The 26,941-nt window shown below is 42.0% G+C and overlaps 1 protein-coding gene across 2 annotated transcripts in view; it reads right to left on the reverse strand.

The window, feature by feature from the left end:
- LOC126248284 (putative gamma-glutamylcyclotransferase CG2811) overlaps nt 1-26,085 on the reverse strand; it is a 42,935-nt gene extending 16,850 nt beyond the window's left edge. Inside the window, exon 1 of one of the 2 annotated variants that reach the window (XM_049949134.1) lies at nt 25,807-26,085. In XM_049949134.1, coding sequence (XP_049805091.1) covers nt 25,807-26,043 — 237 coding nt within the window. In that variant the 5' untranslated portion in view covers nt 26,044-26,085. Of the gene's footprint in view, nt 1-11,163; nt 12,532-25,806 lie in introns of those variants that run through there. The other variant, XM_049949135.1, reaches the window with a different exon arrangement.
- Between the last annotated feature and the right edge of the window lie 856 nt (nt 26,086-26,941).

Genomic DNA, 26,941 nt, shown 5'->3' on the forward strand with positions numbered 1-26,941 from the left:
TGGGAATTTAAGGAGATGGGACCTGGATAAACTGACTAAACCAGAGGTTGTACAGAGTTTCAGGGAGAGTATAAGGGAACAACTGACAGGAATGGGGGAAAGGAGTACAACAGAAGAAGAATGGGTAGCTCTAAGGGATGAAGTAGTGAAGGCAGCAGAGCATCAAGCACATAAAAAGATGAGGGCTAGTAGAAATCCTTGGGTAACAGAAAAAATATTGAATTTAATTGATGAAAGGAGAAAATATAAAAATGCAGTAAATGAAGCAGGCAAAAAGGAATACAAACGTTTCACAAATGAGATCGACAGGAAGTGCAAAATGGCTAAACAGGGATGGCTAGAGGACAAATGTAAGGGTGTAGAGGCTTATCTCACTAGGGGTAAGATAGATACTGCCTACAGGAAAATTAAAGAGACCTTTGGAGAAAGAGAGGACCACTTGTATGAATATGAATATGAAGAGCTCAGATGGAAACCCAGTTCTAAGCAAAGAAGGGAAAGCAGAAAGGTGGAAGGAGTATATAGAGGGTCTATACAAGGGCGATGTACTTGAGGACAATATTATGGAAATGGAAGAGGATGTAGATGAAGATGAAATGAACGATACGAGACTGCGTGAAGAGTTTGACAGAGCACTGAAAGACCTGAGTCGAAACAAGGCCCCGGGAGTAGACAACATTCCATTAGAACTACTGACAGCCTTGTGAGAGCCAGTCATGACAAAACTCTACCATCTGGTGAGCAAATGTACGAGACAGGCAAAATAGCCTCAGATTTCAAGAAGAATATAATAATTCCAATCCCAAAGAAAGCAGGTGTTGACAGATTGTGAAAATTACCGAACTATCAGTTTAATAAGTCACAGCTGCAAAATACTAACATGAATTCTTTACAGACGAATGGAAAAACTAGTAGAAGCCGACCTCGGGGAAGATCAGTTTGGATTCCGTAGAAATGTTGGAACACGTGAGGCAATACTGACCCTACGGATTATCTTAGAAGCTAGATTAAGGAAAGGCAAACCTACGTTTCTATCATTTTTAGACTTAGAGAAAGCTTTTGACAGTGTTGACTGGAATACTCTTTCAAATTCTGAAGGTGGCAGGGGTAAAATACAGGGAGCGAAAGGCTATTTACAATTTGTACAGAAACCAGATGGCAGTTATAAGAGTCGAGGGGTATGAAAGCGAAGAAGTGGTTGGGAAGGGAGTGAGACAGGGTTGTAGCCTATCCCCGATGTTGTTCAATCTGTATAATCAGCAAGCAGGAAAGGAAACAAAAGAAAAATTTGGAGTAGGAGTTAAAATCCATAGACAAGAAATAAAAAACGTTTGAGGTTCGCTGATGACATTGTAATTCTGTCAGAGACAGCAAAGGACTTGGAAGAGCTGTTGAACGGAATGGACAGTGTGTTGAAAGGAGGGTATAAGATGAACATCAACAAAAGAAAAACGAGGATAAATGAATGCAGTCGAATTAAGTCTGGTGATGCTGCGGGAATTAGATTAGGAAATGAGACACTTAAAGTAGTAAAGGAGTTTTGCTATTTGGGGAGCAAAATAACTGATGGTGGTCGAAGTAGAGAAGATACAAAATGTATAATAGCAATGGCAAGGAAAGCGTTTCTGAAGAAGAGAAATTTGTTAACATCGGGTATAGATTTAAATGTCAGGAAGTCGTTTCTGGAAGTATATGTATGGAGTGTAGCCATGTATGGAAGTGAAACATGGACGATAAATAGTTTGGACAAGAAGAGAATAGAAGCTTTCGAAATGTGGTGCTACAGAAGAATGCTGAAGATTAGATGGGTAGATCATGTAACTAATGAGGAGGATTGAATAGAATTGGGGAGAAGAGGAGTTTGTGGCACAACTTGACTAGAAGAAGGGACCGGATGGTAGGACATGTTCTGAGGCATCAAGGGATCACAAATTTAGCATTGGAGAGCAGCGTGGAGGGTAAAAATCGTACAGGGAGACCAAGAGATGAATACACTAAGCAGATTTGAAAGGATGTAGGATGCAGTAAGTACTGGGAGATGATGAAGCTTGCACAGGATAGAGTAGCATGGAGAGCTGCATCAAACCAGTCTCAGGACTGAAGACCACAACAACAACATTTCCATCTGGTGATACCCATGTACACTTCTTAATATATTTCCTTGGGTGATAGATGCTTTTTCTTATGTTCTTTCCACTGGCAAAGTCTATCAGTCTGAGCCCATTATCATTACTGTCATTGTGTAGGTTTTCCTTTCCTATTAGCTCCTATATACCTCTTTCCCTATTTTTGCATTTAGGTATCCAAGTATTATTTTCACATTGTGCCTTTGAATTTTACCAATTTTTTCTTCCAATTTGACATAAAATACATCCTTTGCATCTTGATCTGCCTACTCTGTAGGGGTGTAAAATTCACTATTGTAATGTTAAAAAATTTTGCCCTTATCCTTAGAGAACACATTCTGTAACTTGTTGCCATAAAACCAATTACATTAGCCTTCACAGACCTGTGTGGAAGGAAACCAGTGCCATACAAGCCGTTATCTCCACTGCTGTACAACATCATTAAATGCTCCCCGACGCTATCATTCCTTGCCCTTTCCATCTAGTTTCTTGTATTGCTGCTATTTTCACTTTATACTTATTTAGTTCATTCCCAATTTCTTGTAGCTTGCCTGACCTGTACCATGGGGGAGGGGGGGGGGTTGAAACTACCTGTCGACCTGGGGCTGCAAATTTCTCGTGACCAGCCACCTTTTATGCGTCAGACAAGTGGACTGGCCTTCAGGAGCACAGAGAGGAGAAGGTGAAGGAAAAAGAGGATCCTCAAACGCTGAAGTGGAGGAATGAGAGGAGATAGGAAACAGAGAAAGGAAAAGGGAGCAAAAAACAAAGGTGAGACTGTTCGCACATCAGCAACAGAATGCAGAACAATCCCAAGAATACCCCAGACATGTTCAAAAATGGCTCTAAGCACTATGGGATTTAAAATCTGAGGTCATCAGTCCCTACACTTAGAACTACTTAAACCTAACTAACCTAAGGACATTACACACATCCATGCCCAAGGCAGGAATCAAACCTGCGACCGAAGCAGCAGTACAGTTCTGGACTGAAGCACCTAGAACCGCTCGGCCACAGTGGCTGGCCCAAACATGTTCCCAAGGGAGGGGAAAAAAGAAAAGCAAGAGGACAGACATGCAGCATGGAAGGGAAAAAATGCTGCTAAGACTGGGGCCCCGTGGTAGCCAAGCATGAACATAAACCCACCAAATGGGGGAGGGGGGGGGGGTGTGATGGACAGAGACGGAGGGAAGGAAAAGGAGATGGACAAAGAGAGGGAAACAAGAGATATTAGGATGTAGATGCAATTTTCATACATATTAGAAACACATGCTTTTTTTTTTATTGAACTCTGCTGAGCCACAGCAGCATGTGATCACGAACAACTAATATATAATATATTAAAAAGAAGCAGAAGAGAACATTACTTTGCTCTCTTCCAATCTCGTTCATGTTCACCATGTATCTTCTAGAATAATGCAAGTTTTATTAAATTTCTAGTAGAACCAAGATTTCATAAGATAGGGGCTAAATTAACTACTCAGGGAGATGCTCCTTCGTGTGTCCTCTTCAACTTTGCATTAGAGAAAGTGGTTTGGGAGAATAATTTACATCTATACAATGGTCTCCGATTCGAACACAGTGAAGTAAAACTCCTGGCTTATTCAGATGATACAGTGTTGCTGAGTGAAACTGAAGAAGAACTGAAAGACATGTACAGATCTCTCAGGCACAGAGCCAGCAAAATGGGGCTTTTGATTAACCAAGAGAAAACCAAATATATGGAAATAGTTTGAGTCATAAAACCAAATCCTTACTTCGAAATTGACCAGCATTCTAAATTCAGAAAAGGTCTCCAGTTTAAATACCTTGGATCACATTTCAACAGTAAAAATATCATAACAATGGCTATAAATGGAAAAACAGTCTCAGGGTCAAGATGTCTACTCACTAAGCAAACCACTCAAAACTAAAGCTTTGTCAATCACCACAAAGATGAAGATATAAAACACTATCATCTGTCCCACAGTACTGTACAGTTCAGAAAGCTGGATGCTTACAAAGAATGAAAGAGAAAGACTGAATGTTTTCAAAAGAAAAGTAATGAGAAAAATCTGGGGACCTGTGTTGGAGAATGGTGTATGGAGAATTCAGAAGAACAATGAAATTTATCAGTTAATGAAGCAACGCACTATCATCTGGAAATTCAAATGCAGGAGACTCCAATGGGCTGGACATGTGGCTAAAATGGAAAACAACACTCACAAAGAAAGCATTTGAAGGACATCACAGCATTAGGAATTTCCACAGCGTGGAGAGAGGCTGTGAGAGAGAGAAGGCGGTGGAAGCAGATCGTTCATGCAGCGTGTGGTCTGCAGAGGGCCTGTGATCGCTGGGGGGCGGGGGCAGGGGGGGAGGGGGGAGGGTGAGGGTTAAGTAACTGGTTGATCACTAACAAAAAACAAGGATAAGCCTGCCACTCCAATAACACATTTAAAGTGCTTTCCCAGTATTTTAGGGAGCAAGTGGGACATTTCACACAATCTTAAAAATGGTACCACACTTATCTCCTTGTCAACAGAAACAGGTAGCAAATCTGCAGACAAATTATCTGCTGCCCACTTGTCTGAATATAAAACAAACAACTAAATGTGGCACACTGATCTGTATGTCATAAGTACCACATATCTGAGTGTCACCTCACTGGAGACAGAAGCCATGTGTTGCAGAGCTGTGTTGTACATGAAGACACACACATTAGAAGCACCTCATCTTGTCTGTATAGCTGGAAGAAGGTACTTTATGGCTTCATTTCTGACTTCACTAGCTGCAGCTTACTGTGCATCACTACCAGTCACTCTTCTTCTCACCCATGTGTGACTGAAACTGAACAGTAATACAGTAGCATGAGAGGGGCAACACACTGAAATTCAAGGTGCCTTGGCTGCTACATCTGCTAATTCATTTTCCTCAATTCCTATGTGCCCTGGTACACAAAATAACTTTCTTCTCCAGCCTTTGTAGGTACAGCCAGGTGTCAGATATTCCAATCTACTTCACCTGCTTCATGAAAGTGTTGTAGAGAATGATGTGCACTCAAAGAGTATGAAAAAAATGAGGAATTTAGCAATCTGAACAAATCTCATCTGCTTCAATGCATTCAAGAAATCTCATCTGCTCCACTACATTCAAGATGCATAAAATTCTGCATTATTTTTTTAATTACCTGGGTCTTGTGCACAATTGGGGTAAACAACAGAGAAACGAAACGAGTCCCTCTGCTTCGATCTGTATGTGAATACAGACATAGTTGTGGCACTAATTTAAAATTTTATAAAACACTGTATTAAAGACAAATGCAGGAGTGTAGTCTCTCCTGAACTGCATTAAATCTAAGATCAGACTGAGCCTCTTCACTAACAAGAGTGGTAGTCAGTTCCAAAACCATGTCTGGGCTCCTACTTGCTCCCCATGAAGTGACTTCACCTCATCCTTCACATTGAACTCAAATGGCCTAGTTCTCAGACAATTTGAGAAAATTTGTTCCACAACCAAGTGAGGAATAGCATGGCATGTCAGTGAATTTGCAACAGTAAGGTTCTCACATTTGACACGACATGAGGAGCTGCTGGCAGATGTTCAATAGTGGCTCCCCAGCTTCAGCACAGACATCAAATATGGGGCTTGTCCTGTAGGAACCAGTACCAAGCCTGACCCCCTCAGGATGGACAGTGTCAATAACCCTGAGGTAATCTCATTGGTCCATACGCTGCACACAGAGTTGGGCAGGTATCTCATGATAGTAGACCGACCCACCCTGCCTGTTCTCCCAAGACCTGTGGGTAGGGCACTTTAAGGTGTCCAGTACTTTCAGAGTCCTTGACTTCAGGGTTTTTAGGTGTGGTTGCCACAGCAGTTTTAAAGCAGCTACGAGGCCCTGGCGACAATCATCTGTTCTGGCTTTTTCTATATGGCTTGTTGAAATGATACTTCGGTAACTACTGGGGGATGTTCTGACCATTCCTAGTTTGAGGAGAGGTATCTAACACCCCCCCCCCCTCCTCCTAGAGTTGGAAAACTGTCTTTCTAACCATACTGAATTAAGCAGTTCTAGGAGGAATTCCTCTGGCTCTGTTTGCAAGTGTCATAATATACTGTATTGGATTCAGTTGTGATCTATCACAGTACCAATGGCTTTAGACAGTGCTGAATCCATTTCCCACTTGGAAAAATGGCAGTTATATGACTTAGAATTACTGGATCTGCAGTCCAACCTACCCCTCTCCATAGTCACATGGTAACAGTAGAATGTTGGATCCTGGCTAGCTGAAGCCATTGCAAAATGCTCTCATTTTCTTGGTGATGTCACTGGGTTTGTTTGGAGGTAACCTTCTGCAAAAGGTGACCAACTCCATTTATCAGAAATCTTCCTGATGGCTCGCCATACTTTTGATGGAGTTCAGGTACACTTGCCATGACCTGTTCTTGTTCTCCTTAACCATGTGAGTGTTGGTCCTTACTACCTGAAAGGCTACAATGTTTTCTGTCATTGGTCAGTATTTAAACCACTGCAAAGCCACTTGATTGACCCAAATTAGTCTGCAGCTGGTGGTGTAGTGGCTAGCGTTGCTGCGTCTAGACCACAGGGCCACCTGGAGACTGGGTGTTTGTGTTGTCCTCATCATTTTATCTTCATTCAGAAAGTACCAAGACTGGACAGTGAAATGATTGGGAATTTGTACGGGGACCAATAAGCACACAGTTGAGCACCCAAAAACCAAAAAGCATCGTCATCATGATCGATCCAAATTGCCGAACAGCATTCATCATTCCACCAAGGTACAGGTTGCGTCCTAATATGACCACAGGACTTTGGAATGAATAAATCAGAAGGATGATTGCTTGCACTTGCGATGTGGTCCACCAATATCTGGATGCTGTCTTAACACTGTCGTCTGCACGTCTCAAAAATTTATTCGCTTGGCGCCGGCAGTGCTAATTCGGATTACTTGGATTGTCGCTGGCCGTTCTTGACATTATCGGGGGATTATAAATTGTTACGTTTTACTAATCTCATTGTTAGTTCTCCCCTATTCCCCCACTTTCACGAAATTTTGAAGATATACATATGTAAATAAATTCAAAATTTGTTTGCTTCATTTATTTGTTTGTTACATTTATTTGTTTATCTGCATTATCTTCGGTACTTAGTATTTCTCTTTCATATGATATGCAGCAAAACAGTCTCCAAGATTTAATGCAACTCCACAAGACTTGCACATTAAGTTTATTACTGGTTTTTTTGTTTTTGGAACATACATGGCAGTTCCATCATTTTCGTTTATTCGTTTCTACTCCGTGCATTCATCGTAAATAATCTTATTGTCTCGCTTTTGTCTGCCATGATGAAAGGGCACAAGTACTTATAAAAACAAAAAATTTGTTGACATGTGCAACTTATTGTTACCTAAACGAAACAGAAACAGAATGCAAAAGATACTAAAATGCTGACGCCCGCCACTGTGCACTATGCTCACGTCATCACTGGGGTGTCGCTGGCTGTTTACCATTATTTCACGCAAACACCACTGAGGTGTCGCCAAACGGCAGAGTGTTAATATTCAAAAACAGCTAGCTGGCCGTACAGCGTCCAGTTTGCTCTGCTGATCATCCATCCTGATGGCTTCCTTTCGGTGACTGTTGTGTCTGATAGGTGGATTCAGAGTGGGAAGTAGTCACTTTAATGAAGCTCACCAGTAACTTCACACTGAGCAGAAACTGTAGTAGCTGGAGATCAAAAAGTTACATCTAAAGCTGTGAATGACCCAGTAGCAATGCTGAAAAGCCTGTGGTTGCCCTGTTGAGAATAAGCAGCACCTGGACATTACGAGATTCTGTAAAATTTGACCCCCTGTGCAAACAGAGTACGAGCTCTATAACATCATGTGCACTCAAGTCTCCCAGTAGGGAAAATGGTTGGGAGTAGTCATTCCGTAAGGCCTTTAAGATCCCTGTAATCTACTGCTTCTTGTGATGGTAAGTACAGACAGCATACGGTGAACCTTTGCCCCCACAAGAATTTCAGCTGCAATTGCTTGTAGGTCAATAGCCTGGGATATAACAAAGGAGTAACACAAAGGAGTCACTTACTGTGTATTATTTACAAACACAGCTACCACTCCCTTGGTTCCTTCCCCAGTCAGGTCAATTTGTGGTGGAAGTTACTTTTCCCTGAGCACATGGGTTTGAAATGTGTTTCTTGTAAACACAAGCACAGGGTACTTCCTCACGTTAGGAGTTTCAGTTTCTTTGCATGTCCTGAACCCATAGGTGTTTCACTGTAGCAAGGGAGACATTTTATTTGTGAGGTTTTCCTTTCACCATGTCTTTCCACTGGTGTGAGGATCCTGCAACTGTTGAGCATTTAGCTAAGTTCATATTTCCTGGTCACTTGAGTGGAATCATTAGAACCGTAAGACAGAAATACAGCTACACACACTGATGGTTTTCTGTGTTTTGCACTTCTCTTCTTGTTTGCTGGAAACTTCAGAGGAGTGTTTGTGTTGTTAACAGTGCTTGCCTATTTACTGGAATCTGCCTACTGAGATGCTGGAAGCTCTACAATGTTGGTAACCATAGCCTTTCTGATTTTCTGGAGTGAGCTATAGCTTTAGTGGAAACAGCAATTTTGCAGCAGCACTTACAATTGCAGGCATTAGTGCTGGCACTATTTATCACTGCTTGTGTAGAGGTATCAACTTTCTGAAAGCTGAAACAAATGAAGTAGTGAAAATAGGGAGGTTGCAAAGCTTTCTTGTTACCACACAGGTAATCCACTTTGTTACTCAAGGTATTCTCCATATGTGTGCCAGAAGTGTCTGCTGTTACTTTATAATTATTGAAAATACTCTTAACTGCTGTACCTTTCTTTCTTCAAGGTATATAGTGCAGCCTCTGCTCCAGACAGGGCGGTCCTCAGAGCAATTAATGCACCTTGGAAGAGATTAAGTAACTTCACTATGGGCAGTCTAGCCACATTTGCCACAAATGGTTTCTCCCTTACACACTGCAGTGGAGTCCAAAGTGCTGCAGCAGACTGGGTTGTGTACATAAGACCTCCATTTTAAGTGAATGAATCATACCCTAATGTGTTCTGGAAATATTGTGCTCTTAAGTGTAACAATAAAGACTTCCATTATTACTATTTTGTGATCTACTGTCTTCATCATCATATTCTGCATGTCACTCTCACATCATTCTTGAGCCCAACCACCAGTTCAGTTCTCCTTTTGGAAGGTCTGATTGGGGGGGGGGGGGGGGGAGGGGGTATGGCACTAAATGGTGAGGTTATCAGTCGCACGATTCAAAAGTTACTTACCTAAGATAGATGTGTCCACTGAAAGAGAGCAGATTCAAAAAAGGGTAAGCAAAATCTAGAAACTGGAAAAACAGAGGAATAGAAGAGTGGCCTTTGCATGGGTAGTGGTCATGGATACCAGATCCAGAAAAAAATAAAAAAATAAAGAGGCCCCAACCACAGCCACCCTGTCCCTGCCCCAGGAGTAAAGCAGAACATTGTTACTGAAAATGAAAACCATTTTCACATAGCAAACTGAGCACCAGTTTGAATTGTCTGCTAATATTAAAGACGAGGAATCTGGAAGGCTATACTTGTGAAGGGCTACAAGAAGGGGACATCAACCAATACACGGGATACCGTCAGTCTTGGATGGATGTAACACACATTTCACCCGTACACCACAAATCACCATAAAATTAATGGCACATGATACTTTTTATTGCACCACAGATTAACTACTTCACAGGAAGATGTCATCCAATTTGTACACAGATGGCTGCTTAAAAGAACTAAATTAGGAATCTTATTTCCTGGTGTGTTTCTGGATTGATAATTGCAGCTCACCTACATCAACTCAAAGACAGATCTAGCATGGGACTTGCTCTAAGGCCCAGTAGCCCACCTCATGCCATCATGATTGACTGAATCTAAAATCTTCAAGTAAAAGAATATGCAGATCTGTATAGTCTCCAGCCCTAATGGGGACAGGATAAACCACAGTTTCTATAAAATTACAGCAGGCACACTCTGGTGCACCTCTCCTACACCAAGTTTTCCCACTAAGAGATATCAAGTAATTAAGTAAATACTGCGATCTGGTTTTAAGGTCACAAATGGAATTCAAAATAAGCCTTTTATCCACTCTAATGCCTACAAATTTCAGAATCGATTAAATCAAGAGGAGAGGCACCCAAGTGCATCTAAGGTATATAAAAAACACAATGAAAACAAAGTTGAAGTACACAATTTTTGTCTGTGGAAAACTTACTTCACTCTCTGGAGTATCAGCTGAAGCTGACAGAATTTAGTGCCAAGACTAGAAGACAAACAGAAAATTGAGAACTCAGACATATACAAAGAACACTCAACAGGACACTAATACAGGAAAAATTCTACTAAAAGCGGTAACAAGAAGAGCAACTTTGCCATATGCAGTCCCAAGCCCGGCTGAGAAAGAACGGGCAAAAGCAGTAACACCTTGTGAAGAAAAGAAAAGCACATCACCCAGACCAGTTGAGAGTACCATGTAAAGCCAGGGATACGGAGTGAAGTCCCAAATGTCAGGGAAGGCATAGATGAAGATAATCAGTATGGCAGGGGAGACAACACAGTCTACCACCTTGTAGGCCTTGTAGGAATGATGTTGAGTCATTAAAGGCAATCAAAAAGAAACCTTTAATAAAAATTATCCAGATCTCCTGGTAGGGGGTTGGGGCAATGGGTCTGCACACTGTCTCCTGAAAAAACACTAAACCCACAGAGAAATCTCAAAGTAAATCATAGAACTGAACCCAAGATAGGAGACAAACCAGTAAACAAAAACAAAATTGAAATAAAGGAACGGGGAACATATAAGATTAAACACTAAGAACTAAGAGGTCTTCGAGCAAATAGGTAAGTAAAAGATGGACATAATTGTCCTTATCGAGGCAAAGAAAGGGACAGAATGTGAACAAATTGGAAAGTATACACTAATGTGATCAAAAGTATCCCGACACCTGACTGAAAATGACTTACAAGTTTGCGGTGCCCTCCATTGGTAATGCTGGAATTCAACATGGTGTTGGCCCACCCTTAGACTTGATGACAGCTTTCACTCTTGCATGCCTATGTTCAATCACGTGCTGTTAGGTTTCTTCGGAAATGGCAGCCCGTCCTTCATGGAGTACCGCACTGAGGAGAGGTATCAATGTCTGTTGGTGAGCCCTGGTACGAAGTCGGCATTCCAAAACATCTCAAATGGGTTCCGTAAGATTCAGGTCAGGACTGTGCATGCCAGTCCATTACAGGGATGTGACTGTCATGTAACCTCTCTGCCACATGTTGCGCATTACGAACAGGTGCTTGATTGTGTTGAAAGATGCAATCGCCATTCCCAAATTGCTCTGCAACAGTGGGAAGCAAGAAAGTGCTTAAAACATCAATGTAGGCCTGTACTGTGATAGTGCCATGCAAAATAAGGATGGATGTAATACACATTTCACACGTACACCACAAGTCACCATAAAATTAATGGCACATGGTACTTTTTATTGCATCACAGATTAACTACTTCACAGGAAGATGTCATCCAATTTGTATACAGACGGCTGCATAAAAGAACTAAATTAGGAATCTTATTTCCTGGTGTGTTTCTGGATTGATAATTGCAGCTCCATGGAAAACACTACCACACCATAACACCACCACATCCAAATTTTACTGTTGGCACTACATACGCTGGCAGATGACGTTCACGGGGCATGTGCCTTACCCACACCCTGCCACTGGATCGCCACATTGTGTACCATGATTCATCACCCCACACAACATTTTTCCTCTCTTCAGTCATCCCTTGTTTACGCTCCTTACAGCAAGTGAGGTGTCGTTTGGCATTTACCGGCGGGATGTGTGGCTGCTCAACCATGAAATCCAAGTTTTATCACCTCTCACCTAACTACCATAGTACTTGCAGAAGATCCTGATGCAGTTTGTAATTCGTGTGTGATGGTCTGGATAGATGTCTGCCTATTAGACATTATGATCCTCTTCAACTGCCGGTGGTCTGTCTGTACACTTTTGTGCTGCACGTGTCACTTCACGTTTCCACTTAACTATCACATCGGAAGCAGTGGACCTAAGGATGTTTCCTAGTGTGGAAATTTCACGTACAAACATGCAACATCTTTGACACAAGTGGCACCCAATCAACTGACCACGTTCGAAGTCCGTGAGTACCGCAGAGCACCCCATTCTGCGCTCTCATGATGTCTAATGACTACTAAGCTTGCTGATATGGAGTGCCTGGCAGTAGATGGCAGTACAGTGCACCTAATATGAAAAACTTAGGTTTCTGGGAGTGTCCGGATACTTTTGATTACATGGTGTATCCACTTTTACAGTGGAATTGAAAGGTCAGGAAGAGAAAAAATGGAAATATTGTTTGCAGTACACAAGAAGTGTGAAAACAACAAAGTGAGAACAAATAAATGAATTATTAAAATGGAAATGGATATAAAGGGTCACACACAGGTTTTTATAACAGTATAGGTACCAGCACCAGCAGATTGTATGAAAATGAGCTCTAAGGATGACTCATGGCCAGATGATGATGCTGCTGCAACAGCGTGTGTGAGCGTGTGTGAGCGTGTGTGAGCGTGTGTGAGCGTGTGTGAGCGTGTGTGAGCGTGTGTGAGCGTGTGTGTGTGCGCGCGCACACACTGAACGGTGAGGTCATCAGCAAGCCATTTCCTGAAATTGTTGCACACTCGTGCACTCAAAATGACCACACATCACTCTCTCTCACAAGTGCTAACAAATTAGAAAGAGGGGAAAGTCGCTACACATTAAATTAAAACACTGAGAAAACAAAACACAGAAGAACTAAAAGAAAATTACAGGAAAAATGTGACTGACCTACCACTTACAAAAAACTTGGGTGAGCCCGTCACCCCATTAACACATTAAAATCATGATATTAAAATCCTGTTAGAAATGTTGGACAACTCACAAAACTTCAAAATCTGAACCACATTCATTTGAACAGTACTTAAAATAGAGAGCAGATCCATTGGGAAATCCACTGTGGCCCACTGGTTGGAAAATAAAACAAAGTCCAATAAAATGTGGCCCACAGTTATCTATACGACAGAGTAAGAAGCCGTGCATCATAGTGCTTTGGTCTATATGAAGACAAGTAAGGAGGACTCTTCTTCAAATCAAAGCACACTCACCTTCCCATCGACACATGACATTGTACCTCAACAGCGAGGTGATAGCATCCAGGGGGATGGCACACTGAGATACCTGAGGATCACAACATGCTTCCTTGGCTGCTAGATCTGCCCTTTAATTCCCCACAATACCCATGTGCTCTGGTATCTAGCAGAAAGACATCTCATTCTCTAGTCTTAGTTTAAGGAGAGCATCCCGGGTATTCTGGATTACTTTAGCTGCTGGCTATAAATGGTGGAGACAGTGAGGGGCGCTCAGATCATCTGAACAGACAAGAAATTTAGGACAGGAAGATAGTCTCATTTGCTCTAGGGCCCACAAGTTTGCATATAATACTGCATCGAAGTCAGAACATTCTTGAGGCAGTCGGACCATGAGGACACGACCCAGGAAAATGACAGAGCAACCTACGGAGGCCCTTCCTTTAGCCCATCCATAAGGACAGCTACATAGTTGAAGTGCTCATATAAAATGTCAACAAATATCACATTAAGAGCAGAAGCAGGACTGCAATCTCTTCCATACTGGGTAAGGCACTTTTTCCATTACCCCAATCTCCTGAACAGCCCGCTCATCTAGATATGGTGGACAATCCCCCTCAGGTGCATCCCTGCCACAGGCTAGGAGTTGACAAGACATTCTAGTGTGGTTAAAAGGATGACACTGATAGCAGCGCATCACGTTTGGAATGTATAGCCGGACTGTGATAATTTCATAGCCTGCTTTGAGCTTGGACGGAAGTACCACTCGATCAAAGGTGAGAAAAAGAGTGTGGGTACACACTACGGAGGGGTCTACATTTTTCATTGAACGATGAAAGGCAATGACATCCTGATCAGAGAGGCGAGATTGTATTTTGGCTTTGATTAGACTGTCTAGCAGCCTGGTGTAAATTACACCACGGGAAGAATTCAAAGTTCAGTGGGCCTCAACACAAACAGTGTAACTGTGGAGAAGCGAGGCAACAAGCAGTTGTTGTGCTTGAGTAACAGAAGCGGTCTCCAAAAGCAAAGTGCCATTCTGTAAACGGAAGCAGGATTTCACAGGGCCAGCAACTGCATCTACACCTTTCTGAAAAACAGATTTACTGTACCATAAGACTGACTATCTTCAGTATGCGAGACCATGATGAACCATGGTGCAGCAGGAAGGGTCTTTGAATCATTAGCCTTGTTGCATTTATGTTTTGTAGAAGTTGAGTGGGAAGACGATTAACTCATTGCAAGGAAATTCCCCACGATTGCCAGCGTCTCTGATGGCGCGCTCCTTCCAACTGGGGGCCCCCTTCACAAGGGGACGCAACCGTCTTCGGTGATTGTTCACACCTCAAGTCACACCTCCTGAATGACTGACGGAGGGATCAATCGACAATTTGGGAAGGTTACAGCTCAGGCAATCACCCCTCCCTGCACCTGGCCTGTACCAGGGGGTACGTGCGAACCCTACTTGTCGACCCAGGACTGGAAATTACACGTTACCCAGTCACCTGCTACACGTCAGACGCGTGGGCCGACCTTCAGGAGCAGACAGGGAAGAAGAAGAAAAGAGGAACCTCAAACACCGAAGCAGAAAAACGAGAGGAGAAGGGAAACAAAGAAAGAAAAAGGGAGCGAAAAACAACGGTGAGACTTCTTACATCAGCAACAGAATGTCGAAAATTCCCAATAACATCCAAGGCATGTTCCCCAAGGGAGGGGAACAAGAGTATCAGGAGGAGACACATACAGCACAGAAGGGAAAACGTGCTGCAAAGGCTGGGGCCCTGTGGTAGCCAAGCAGGAACCCGCCAAAGAGTGGTGAGCCCCCTGGGGGGTGTTAGGATATGGCATGGAAGACCTGTTTGTGAATTAGGTCTGGAGGGTATTGCCTGTCTGAAGGCCTATGTGAGGCCTTCAGTATAATGGGCGAGGGAGTTATCACTGCAGATGTGTTTCCCACAGGTGGCCAGGCTGTATGGGATGGATGGATGGGTGGATGGGTGGATGGGTGGATGGGTGGATGGGGTATGGGAGTAAACAGCGAGGTCATCCGTGCTGCGATTTTGAAGTTACACACAAGAGAGAGAGGGTCCACTAAAAGTGGAGAGGAGTCAAACTATAGAACAAGGAAGTTAAAACACACACAGTAGAAGGTATAAAAGTGTAGCCCAGATATAAAAACTCTGAAAATGGCTCTGAGCACTATGCGACTTAACTTCTGAGGTCATCAGTCACCTAGAACTAATTAAACCTAACTAACCTAAGGACATCACACACATCCACGCCCGAGGTAGGATTCGAACCTGAGACCATAGCGGTCGCTCGGTTCTGGACTGTAGCGCCTAGAACCGCACGGCCAAACTGGGAAAAACAGAGGGCTAAAAGAGTGGTCTTTGCAAAGGGGAGTAGTCATGGGTCCCATCAGAGGAGAAGATTGGCGTCTAGAAAGGTGGTAAGATGGGTGGAGAAGGACCAGGTGAAGTGGATGGGAGAGAAGGCGTTGAGGTTGTGGAGGAATGAGGATAATGTGTCCTGGCCTTGGGTCCAGATTATAAAGATGTCATCAATAAACCTGAACCAGACTAGGGGTTTGGGGAAGCTAGGGCTGTTTCTTCAAGGTGGCCCATGAAGAGGTTAGCATAGGAGGATGCCAGGCCAGTGCCCATGGCCGTGCCACAAATTTGTTTGTATACCTTCCCTTCAACAGTGAAGTAGTTATCGGTAAGGATGTAGTTGGTTGGTTATGTGTTTTTCATTGGTATGACAACGAACCAGCTGTCAACTAGAATGAATGGCCAACACCAAACTGTTGCCAAAAACAAAGTAGACTACCCAGTGGCACAAAATTCAGCAGAGTACAGCATGCAATATTTCAATGGGTGCTTCATAACCCATGCCATCTGGATCCTCCCCACCACCACCACCACCACCACCACCACCACCTTTTCTGAGCTACACAGATGGGAGCTATCCCTACAGCACATCCTTCATTACTGTAACACCCTCCACGCACGCACGCACGCACGCACGCACACACACCATCCCATGCCCCAGTACCCCCAACCAATCTGTGTCAGCTAGTGGGGTACTGCTATCTCACGGCCTAGTGTGTGAAATCACATGCCCCGCCATCTGTCACCTGCCCCTTCTACCTGCACCCCTACCTAGCCTGCAGACAGCTCCATGCTCTCCCCCTACCCGCTAGACGTTTCCCGCCAACCTCCTCCCTGCTTCCCACCTCTCTCCATCCCTCACCCCATACCACCCTGCACCCAACATCACTACAGTAAATTCACCATGGGCCAGACAAGAGCTGGCAGTCCACTGAGCACAATGTAGACACAGGTGTGGTGTGTGTGTGTGTGTGTGTGTGTGTGTGTGTGTGTGTGTTTTCCTACAAGCTTGAAAAAGGAAATTCATTCTGAAAGCTAGCAAAGCTCTGTACCTTTTGTTTGTGTACGTATTGACAATGCAGCACTTCTGCGTTTCTGTGAGTCATTTCCTTTATTCCTAAATAACAAGCAATAAATAAGGTAAATACCACCTTTTGTCAGACAAAATAAAAAAAAGAGGGGTTACATGAATCAACATTACAAACCTGCAGACATTCTCATAGGTAGGGCTACCACAGCTATGAATCATTATTTTTGGTATAAATAAATCGCTACAGCTGTGTTTAGTCTTATTTTTTTATCACTACTGGTATTGTGGCACTAATGGCCACATCTTCAGCTGAAAATGTAATGAAACATTAAAGCAAAAAAGCTCGGAACTTTGTACCCCACATTCGCTGTCCGTCAGAACGAAACACTGCTAAAAGGTGGTATGTCATGGAACAAAACAGCCGGATTCCTATATGGCGCATGGGTCCACTTCTCTGGGCTATACGCAGTCGTGAATAGGCAACATGGCAACATGCTGTCATACTCATATGAAGCACTTGTTTATAAGGAGTAGAATCCTGGGGAATGACAAGAAGATGGAAGCCATGTAAATGAATTTTTTGAGAAGAAGTCTTAGAGTTTCAATATGACAGAAGATCTCAAAGAAATTATGAGGCAAATGAAAACTTCCATATACATCAGTGAACAGGTGGAAGAATTGCATTTAAATTACTATGGGCATGTGATGAGAACAGTGGAAGGATGGTGGCTGAAACAAGTACTACATTAGCAACCTCCAAAAAAAGTAAACGAGGAAGACCTGGTACAGAATGGCAAAATCAAGTGGTGGAGGATATGCAACACACGACATTCAAAAGAAGAGACATACAAGGATTGAGAGAGACTTTAAATGAGGTTAGTACAAAAAGGGCTAAAGACATGTAAGCAATTGGGGGGGGGGGGGGGGGGGGAAAGCAACTCTGAGCACTCTGTGGTCATATCAGAATTTGACAATTCTTACAATGCACTGCTGAGACATGGTCGGTCTGCTGCTTTTTCGCTGGGTACTTGTAACCAGCTGTTGATACATGCTGTAATTTTTATCACAATTCTGGATAAGAGTTACATAGCCCCTCAACCTCCCCTTGAATCTCCCCCCCCCCTCCCTCCACCACTGTATGGTACTGTCCACAATGCAGCCAGATGATATTTATCATTCAAACGGTTCAAATGGCTCTGAGCACTATGTGACTTAACATCTGAGGTCATCAGTTCCCTAAACTTACAAGGGGAGGCCGCCAATTGTGAAATTCAGATTCGATTCATACTGCGCATAATAAAAGCTCATGGCCAGAGGTGTAATGTGGCAAAGCACCAAGATGCTCTTCTCAGCCGTTGTCGAGAAAATCGACAGTTAAAAGAAGCTGTTGCGGTGAAATACTCTACGATTAGTAATTGTTCGTAATCCGAAGGTTGCCAGATCGAATCTCGCGCCATGTACCTCTTTTTTTATTATTTGTTTTTTGTAATTCAAATGTACACACACACACACACACACACACACACACACACACACACACACACACACACACTGTATATATTGATGATGACTGTTCAGCTGCGATTACTGTTACAAAGGAGGCTTTCAAGATACACCAACGCATCTTTCAATTGTTGTTTCGCCACTTCACTGTGTATAGAATCTTCCTCGATCACAGCACTTTCATGCGAAGGGCCCGGATCGCTCCCCAATTGTACTGCCTCCTTGTTTCCGTTTGTTTAACAGGGTGTACCAAAGCTCTCACGTACGCACTAATTTTCGACGATGTTTTAAGTTGCACTAGGGACCGCATCTACCTTCTTTCGAAGTTAGCAGGCAACTACGCTGTTATGCGGGGGCTCGTTTCGGCCCATTCAACATCTATCCTTCAAGTTTAACGAGCGAGTAACAGAGTTTGTATTTCATACTTGCCACAGCAAATTTGTGTTCAAAAATGGTTCAAATGGCTCTGAGCACTATGGGACTCAACTGCTGTGGTCGTAAGTCCCCTAGAACTTAGAACTACTTAAACCTAACTAACCTAAGGACAGCACACAACACCCAGCCATCACGAGGCAGAGAAAATCCCTGACCCCGCCGGGAATCGAACCCGGGCGTGGGAAGTGAGAATGCTACCGCACGACCACGACATGCGGCAAATTTGTGTTCATGTGGTCTCTATTCTAATTCGAACGTTTGACTTACGTTATACGTATTCGTTTCGGAATATCGTTTCTACGTCTTCCGTTAACTATACGTGGTTGACATTATGAAGATAATTAATAACATTTGTGAAATACAACTTTGTTTGCGGAAAACATAATGATGTTCGAAGTCGCCAGTTTTTCCACGAGTAACGACTTTCAACAACTTATTATATGCATAATTGTTGCAACTGATTGCCGGGAATATATATATATATTCGAACGTTTGACTTACGTTATACGTATTCGTTTCGGAATATCGTTTCTACGTCTTCCGTTAACTATATATATATTCGATCCGGCGACCTTCTGATTATGAACCCGAGCGCTTACCGCTGCGCCACGGCGCGGCAGAAAATTATTAATCGTAGAGAGTATTTCACCGCAACGGTTTCTTTTAACTGTCGATTTTCTCGACAATGGTTGAGAAGTGCATCTTGGTGCTTTGCCACATTACACCTCTGGCCATGGGCTTTTATTATGCGCAGTATGAATCGAATCCGAATCTCACAATTGGCGGCCTCCCCTTGTTAGAACTACTTCAACCTAACTAACCTAAGGACATCACACACATCCATGCCCGAGGCAGGATTCGAACCTGCGACCGTAGCAGTCCCGCGGTTCTGGACTGAGCGCCTAGAACCGCTAGACCACTGCGGCCGGCATATATTTATCAGTATCAAAAACCTTGTAAGTACCTTGGAATAGGATGGAACCCTGTAACACAGAAATGGCTAAACACATTGGTTTACAAGTTGGTACATGGAATGCCAGAAGTCTATACAGACCATGAGCTGCCAAACTTGTAGTGTCAGAGTTGGAGGAATATAAAGTTGATGCCAATGCATTAGAGGAAACTATTAAACAGTGTGAGGATGAGATTTTACTCAATAATAAATCAGTAATCTTTTGTGAGGCTGTGAAGAGAATGTAAGGCTTGAATATGGAACAGGATTTGTAGTGAGTGACCGTTGATATGGCAACTGAGGGTCTTCAGTACAACAAACAAGAGAACATCACATCTCACTGTAAGCCCTAAGCAGGGAGCTGTAACACTTATTATAGCATATGCACCAACAGACTGAAGAAATGCAGAGAAAAGTAAATTTTTTGAAGAACTAGAAAAACAGTAGAAAGCATTGGCACCACAAATATTCACATCATTTTGGGAGAATTCAGTGTCAAATTGTAAGAGAAAGACATAAGTAGGTTAACAGTCAGGAAAAAAAAAAAAAAATAAACAATGGACTGTGCCAAACCAATTTTGCATTGAGCTCAAACCTTATGGTGAGCTTGATGACCTCCCTCCCCACAAACGGATCCACAAAGGGACTTCCCCAGATGGTGATAGAACCAACCAGACAGATAAAATGCTAACAGATAAGAGGTACACATGACAGATATTAGATCTTACAGAGGGGCTGATGCAGTCGCAGACAGTTAACTAGTAATCAGTAAATTACAACTACAGTTGTGCTATAAAAGAAGGAGCAAGAACTTAGTCAGGAGACAGTTTGATGTTAAGAAGCTTAAGGATCAAGAGTTGCGTCACCAGTATAATATCAGAGTGCATAACTAACATGTCAAACCCTAATTATGAAGTAAGTGTTGATGATCAATGGAACAACAGAAGTCACACTTCAGTGACATATAAATAGGCTGTGACTGCCTGGCAGAGAGGAAGGGAAACACACATGCTGGATACAAATTATGCGGAAAAACACTAAGCAGTGAAAAAATCCTTGACCACCATGACTAACAACAAAGAGAGGCCAAATACAATATGTGACTGCAAGAAAATGTTCCAAATGATTAAACCTGTGAGGAGCGGTCAAAGGAATGAACTGTCATTTAATAAGGACGGAAATATGCTAACAGACAACAAAATACTTCTGGACAGGTGCAGGGAACATTTTGAGGAATGGCTGAATGTTGAAGATCCTGATGTCTTGCCAGAAGGAAGAATTACAGAGGATGTAGAACAAGAACAAATTTAAGTGACTCAACAGGATGTACAAAGTGCAATTAGCAAACTGAAGAACAGTAAGGGGCCTAGAGGAGATAGGAGAACCGGAGAGATGTCGAAGCCAGGTGGTGAAACACTTCAGGAAGAGATATACAATCTCTTAAATATGGAGAAAGGAAAAGATTCCACAAAAAGAGTGGAGGTTGGCTATCATTATCCATTGCACTAAAAGAATAGTAACAGGAAATTTAACTACCAAGGTACATCTCTGCCAAGTGCACCACACAAAGTGCTGTAGTTAATAATTCATGACAAGCCAAAGCCATTTGCTGAAGATATTGTTGGAGAGTACCAGGTAAACTTTCAGACAGAAATATGAATTACTGATCCAATTTTCACCATGAGTCAAATCTGGGAGAAATGCTTGGAATTCAAATATTGGTTTCTAGTAACATTTACAGATTTCTCAAAGGATTACGATGTTTTACACAGATAAAGTAAGCACAACATCCTATGGGAGCTTAGCATACCTAGGAAGTTAATTCTGAGACTGTGTGTACAGCACAGACAAAAGCCAAGGTGAAATGCCAGGGGGAGTTGTTCCAGTTATTCAGCATCAGAATAGGTGTGATACAAGGCAATGTCACCTCACCATTGCTTTTTAATTTGGTCCTGGAGAATGTAATTTATAAAAAGAAAAGAATGCAAAGGGTTGAAGCAAAACTGAAGAACATAATTAGAAGGACATGCGGAGAACATGGCAGCCATGGAAGAGTTAGGGAAGAGTCACAGAAAGAAATGACGGGAAATGTAAGTGGCTTAGAGAAGAACGGAGGTAAAATTGGACTTTAGGTTAACATAGAGAAGGCAAATGACTGAAGTATGCAGAGAAGCCCTGCATAACACCCCATTACAGATAGTAATATGGAACATAGCCACAGCGAAAAAATTTTAAATACGTCAGTACCACCTCGGCACCTGGTTAAGCAATCATAACTTTAAACAAGAAATTAATCAACATTATGTCAATGGGCATAAAACTGATTTCAGCCTGAAGCAGATAAAATAAAAAAATCTGTCAATTAGATGAAACCTAAAGCCTATAGTGCAGTGATAGTACCAGTGTCATTATATTGGTCAAACCTTAAGCACCACAAAAAAGCTGAAGAGACCTTTTTTATCTAGCAGGGCACATTGCTAGGAAGGTTGAAGCTGTGCTTATTGCAAAATCTAACGGTACATTTTCAAGTAGAAGACCAAGCAAGCAATGGGAGGATGAATTGTAGAAGGTATTTCAGCAGCTGGGTGTCCATGAGAACTGTATCCAAAATGCACAAGACCGCCATCTATGGCAGAACATTTTAAGGTTGGCACTTAATCTTCCTGGTATGAGACTGCCAACATCCATGCATGATATAGGTACGTAATGTGCTAATATACTCAGACTTTTTCTATTTGTCTATTATCTAGCAGAGTTTTTTTCTGAATTCACCTTGCAGTTTTATATTTTGTAATATGAAGTATGCTAAATATAGTGTGTACTTAGATATTGGGCTATGCTAAGATCAGTGTGTTATGACAAACTTTACTTCAAATTCACATTCATTGGGTTCAACTTGCTACCAAATTTGTCACCTTCCAACCCAGATGCAGGTGTTGGCTTGCACTCGAGAGATAACTCTGTCACTAAAACAAAGATTTCATGGATAGCACTATGGCCCCATTAAAAAAATTGCACAATGGCACTGCACCATCTCTTCTACCTAATTATAATATATTTAACAGACTCAACTTAAAAAAAGGCAAATTTCTACAGTTCACCAAAACAGTTAACCTTCAAATGAATAATTAGTTTTATCGGAGGGAAAATTCACTTGCAACAAATGGAACATTACTAGACTGTTGTGTACTTGCTTTCAGGAAGTGAAATTTCCCACACTACCTACAGGCACAAATGAAAGTAGAAAAAACTAATGTGGGATGGAATAAAATGTTTTTGATTCTCAGGCAATGTGGCATTGACTACAAGGATAAAAGGGTAATATATGTTCTTTATCTGAAGCACACTGGAATAGTTTACACCACAATGGAATGGAACAAAAATCCAGAAACAGGAATAGCTCACTGTCACTACTGACATTTGTGGTACATCTACACGATAGATCTACAATTCACATAAGTATACAGCAGACGGTTAACAGAACCACTTTCACACTATTTCTCAACTGCTCCAATATCAAACAGCACAGGAGGAAAATGAACGAAATCTTTCCTCCGACCCACCCCACCCCCCCTTTCTTTTTTTGTAATGATCATTTCTCTCCATGAAAGTGGGAGTCATCAAAACATTTTGGCATTCAGAGAATGGTTCCAATTTAAGTTTTCCATAATTATAATCCCAGAGTATTTAGCTGAACCACAACCATTAAATTTGTGCAATTTATTATGTAACTGAAATTTAACAGAATTTTTTTATTACTCTAGTGGAAGACCTTACACATTTTACTGCTGAGGGTCAACTGCAACTTTTCACACGTTACAGACTTGTCTAAATTATTTCACAGTTTGTTCTAACCTTATGTCTTTCCTTGGCAGTAAATAGCATCATCTGTAAACTAAGAGGGCAGCTCAGACTGTCTCCTAAATCATTTATATAGATTAAGAGTAGTACAGGGCCTAGAACACGTTTTTGGGGAATGCCAGATATTACTCCAGTTTTGCTAAATGACTCGCCATCAGTTACTATGAACTGTTGGCTTCTGACAGGAAATCACAGATCCAGTAGCCCAACAGATAAAATAGTCCATGGGCACAAAATTTGTTTAGACACCACTTGTGAGGAATGGTGTCAAAAGCCTTCCGAAAATCTAAAAATATTGAATCAAGTTGGGATTCTCATTTGTTAGCACTCAATTTCGCACAAATAATAATAAAAAAACATTGTATTTCACAAAGTATTTACTGAATCGACACTGGTTGGTTGTCAACAGATCATTTCTTCGAGCTTTTTCATAATGTTGGAACACCGTATATGTTCCAAAATCCTCCTACAATTAGTGTGACATATGGGTCTACAAGTCCGTGGATTACTACCCCTCCTCCTTTTTTTATATGAACAGATATAGAAGGAAGATGCAAGCAAGACATAGCACAGTAATAAAAAAAATGTGCGAAGCATAATGTTTTCCTATTAAAAGGACAGCAGCTAACATCCAATACGCTGCCTAAAGGTACGTCTCACACACATTGTCAATGGAAGCGTCCGATTCCACCCGTCTGCTTTGACCCATGATGTAAGGGGGTGTTGTGTGTGACGTCATTACGGCGCGGAGTTTGGTTTGAGTGTGGCTGTCTCCAGTTCTGTTTTATTTTATTTACTTTTCTGATCTGTTCGTTCTATCTCGAGATTTTTTTTAAAAAAAAGACAAAAAACACTAATCAGCTACTGAAGCATCTTTATCTTCTATGGGTTGCAGGAGTTACGACCCCTGGGGAGGTGGGTGGGTATTCATGCATGGCTGTCTTCACTTACACGTTGTAGCTACGCAAGGCGTCTAAATTTGTTCACATTTAGTTTGCCCCCCACCCAAAACACCCCATTTCCCGCGCTTGTCCCGTTAGTGTCATTAGGCTTCTTGTGGAATGTGTGTGTGTTTTTGTTTCCGCCATATTTGTGACGTCATGGGTCAAAGACGGGCGGGATCGGACGCTTCCGACAAGGGAAGTGTATTTTGCACATCGAACAGTCTTCCATCTCACGATTCCCATTTGTGTAATATTCGCACACCTCTGAATTGCTTTGATTTCTTCCTTTAACCTAACTTGGTAGGTGATCCCACCGCTCTAGCACTACTTAATAATTGGTTGCAAGGATGTTCTGTACACGATCGCCTTCATAGATGAGCCACACTTTGCTAGCATTCTCCCAATTCACCAAAGTCGACATTTCGCCTTCCTACTACTGTCATCAAGAGCTCGTTCCACTTCATATCGCTTTGCAACAACATGCTTAAATAAGTTGAAATGTACAGTCGAGATCGCGATCTTAATTTTAAATTAAATATAGCATCAGGTCGCTGATCTCCACAGACTATGTTGTCTAAATTTATGTACATACTTAGACATTTAACCAACCTGTGCCAAGCAGCACACCACTAATACTGTATTCGTACATGACAGGTATTTTTCCACATCTAGAGGAAGTTGGCATTCATCACACCACACACAAATTTTGTTTGTCATCTCGTACCTTTCTACAGTAAGCCAACGACGACACTTTAAAAGTACAATACAGCGTCAACAATAAACAGACGAAGAATGCTCACCACAGACTATGAACCTCGATAGCAGAAGGAATTTAAGGGAAAGGCATGTTTGGAGTACAGCTATGTGTATGGATGTGAAATGATTAACAACCTTCGAATTTTTGGTGTTACGAGGAATGTAAGAAATAAAAATGTCATGTAATGAACCAACGAGGAGAAATTAATCAAACGCTTTGGCGCATATTTCGACTGATGACGTCTACAGCTAAATGGATGGTTGTGTTTGTGTGTGACGATTACCGGTAGTGCATTTACTATCCATAAATTGTCATTAACAATGGGACTTACACGACATTGACGTCCCAGTTAGTGAAGTTTCCTATACTCCGTTTCCACCTTTGTTACAGTTAACGAAGCAGACACTACGTCAAAAATTTTAAAGATGACACTACAAATGTAATTTCGTATATTGCGCGCTTACCGATGGAAACTGCTACATTTACTTCTATCTCACAAAACATAAAACAGTAAGGCACTTTGACTGCCACAGGTGCACTACGAATCACTGTGCTGAAATACATGTTGCGTGGAAGAAGTACAATTTTACTTACGTGTCCTACCCCTTCCTTATGAATGAGGAACGGAATGTTATATTGCGTATCGATGATTAACGGATAGCGTTTTACTGTTTCTGCAGCCGAGATAAATTTCGCATATCCATTAGCTTTATTTGTAAAGTAAAAATGATTCGGTTCACCTTTCTTAAGAGTGCCGTACACAAATACTTTATGCAATGCCATTTGACGGCTCCTGATAACCGCCGTTGTAAACACTAATCCCAAATGCATGACTTAACATGTCATCTTCACAACACATGATGTACTCTTGCAAATCGACGCACGACTCAGTCGAAACTCGAATCGGCTATCGACAATCTGTGACTCTATAACTCTTTGGAAAATTGATTATAGTGGCAGCCTGATCCTTTTTGTTTTTCTTTATCGTTATTTCATCCGCTCTCACCAGTGATCTCTATACTAATTTTTCTTTTTCTTTATCGTTATTTCATCCGCTCTCACCAGTGATCTCTATACTAACTATGGAGATCACTGGCTCTCGCCCATATCGGCGGGCGGTTGGGCTGACAGTGGTACATTCAACACACTCTTCACCCAAAGGCCAAATATAAACTAATTGAGACGAAACAAACACTAAAATTATGGTGCGCTGTCTACAAGCGAATAAAAATATTTTAAAAGTAAAATTAATGGACTTTTTATGTATAGAAAGCACGAATTTCTTTCTTTTGAATTTAAAACAGTAATAATAAAACGGTAAAACGAATAACACTAAAAGGACAGTTAAAAAATTAAAACCATGTCATAAAATACTGATTTTTAAAAGAATACCGTCACTACAATTGGAGGGACCTGCCCTGGGAGAGGTTGTCTGGTGTTGACGGGGAGAAGGTTTGGCACTGAGGAGGGTGGAGGTATAAGGATGGATGACACACATATCCACCATCGATTCAGCTCTAGACTTAGGCAGTCAAAATACGTGCTCAAACGTTTGATTAATTTTTTTCTTTATGACATTTTTCCTCGACAGTTCAGTATAGGAAGACAAAAAGGGAGGAGTAGTTGGGGGTATCGATAAGGCCATATTTTGATGGGGAAAAAGGGGAGCAGGGAATGAATTGGTGAAAGGGACAAGTGGTACCGAAATAGGGGGAGGGAAGGACAAAGG

Source organism: Schistocerca nitens, chromosome 3 (assembly GCF_023898315.1).
Source record: "Schistocerca nitens isolate TAMUIC-IGC-003100 chromosome 3, iqSchNite1.1, whole genome shotgun sequence".
Taxonomy (NCBI): Eukaryota; Metazoa; Arthropoda; class Insecta; order Orthoptera; family Acrididae; genus Schistocerca; species Schistocerca nitens.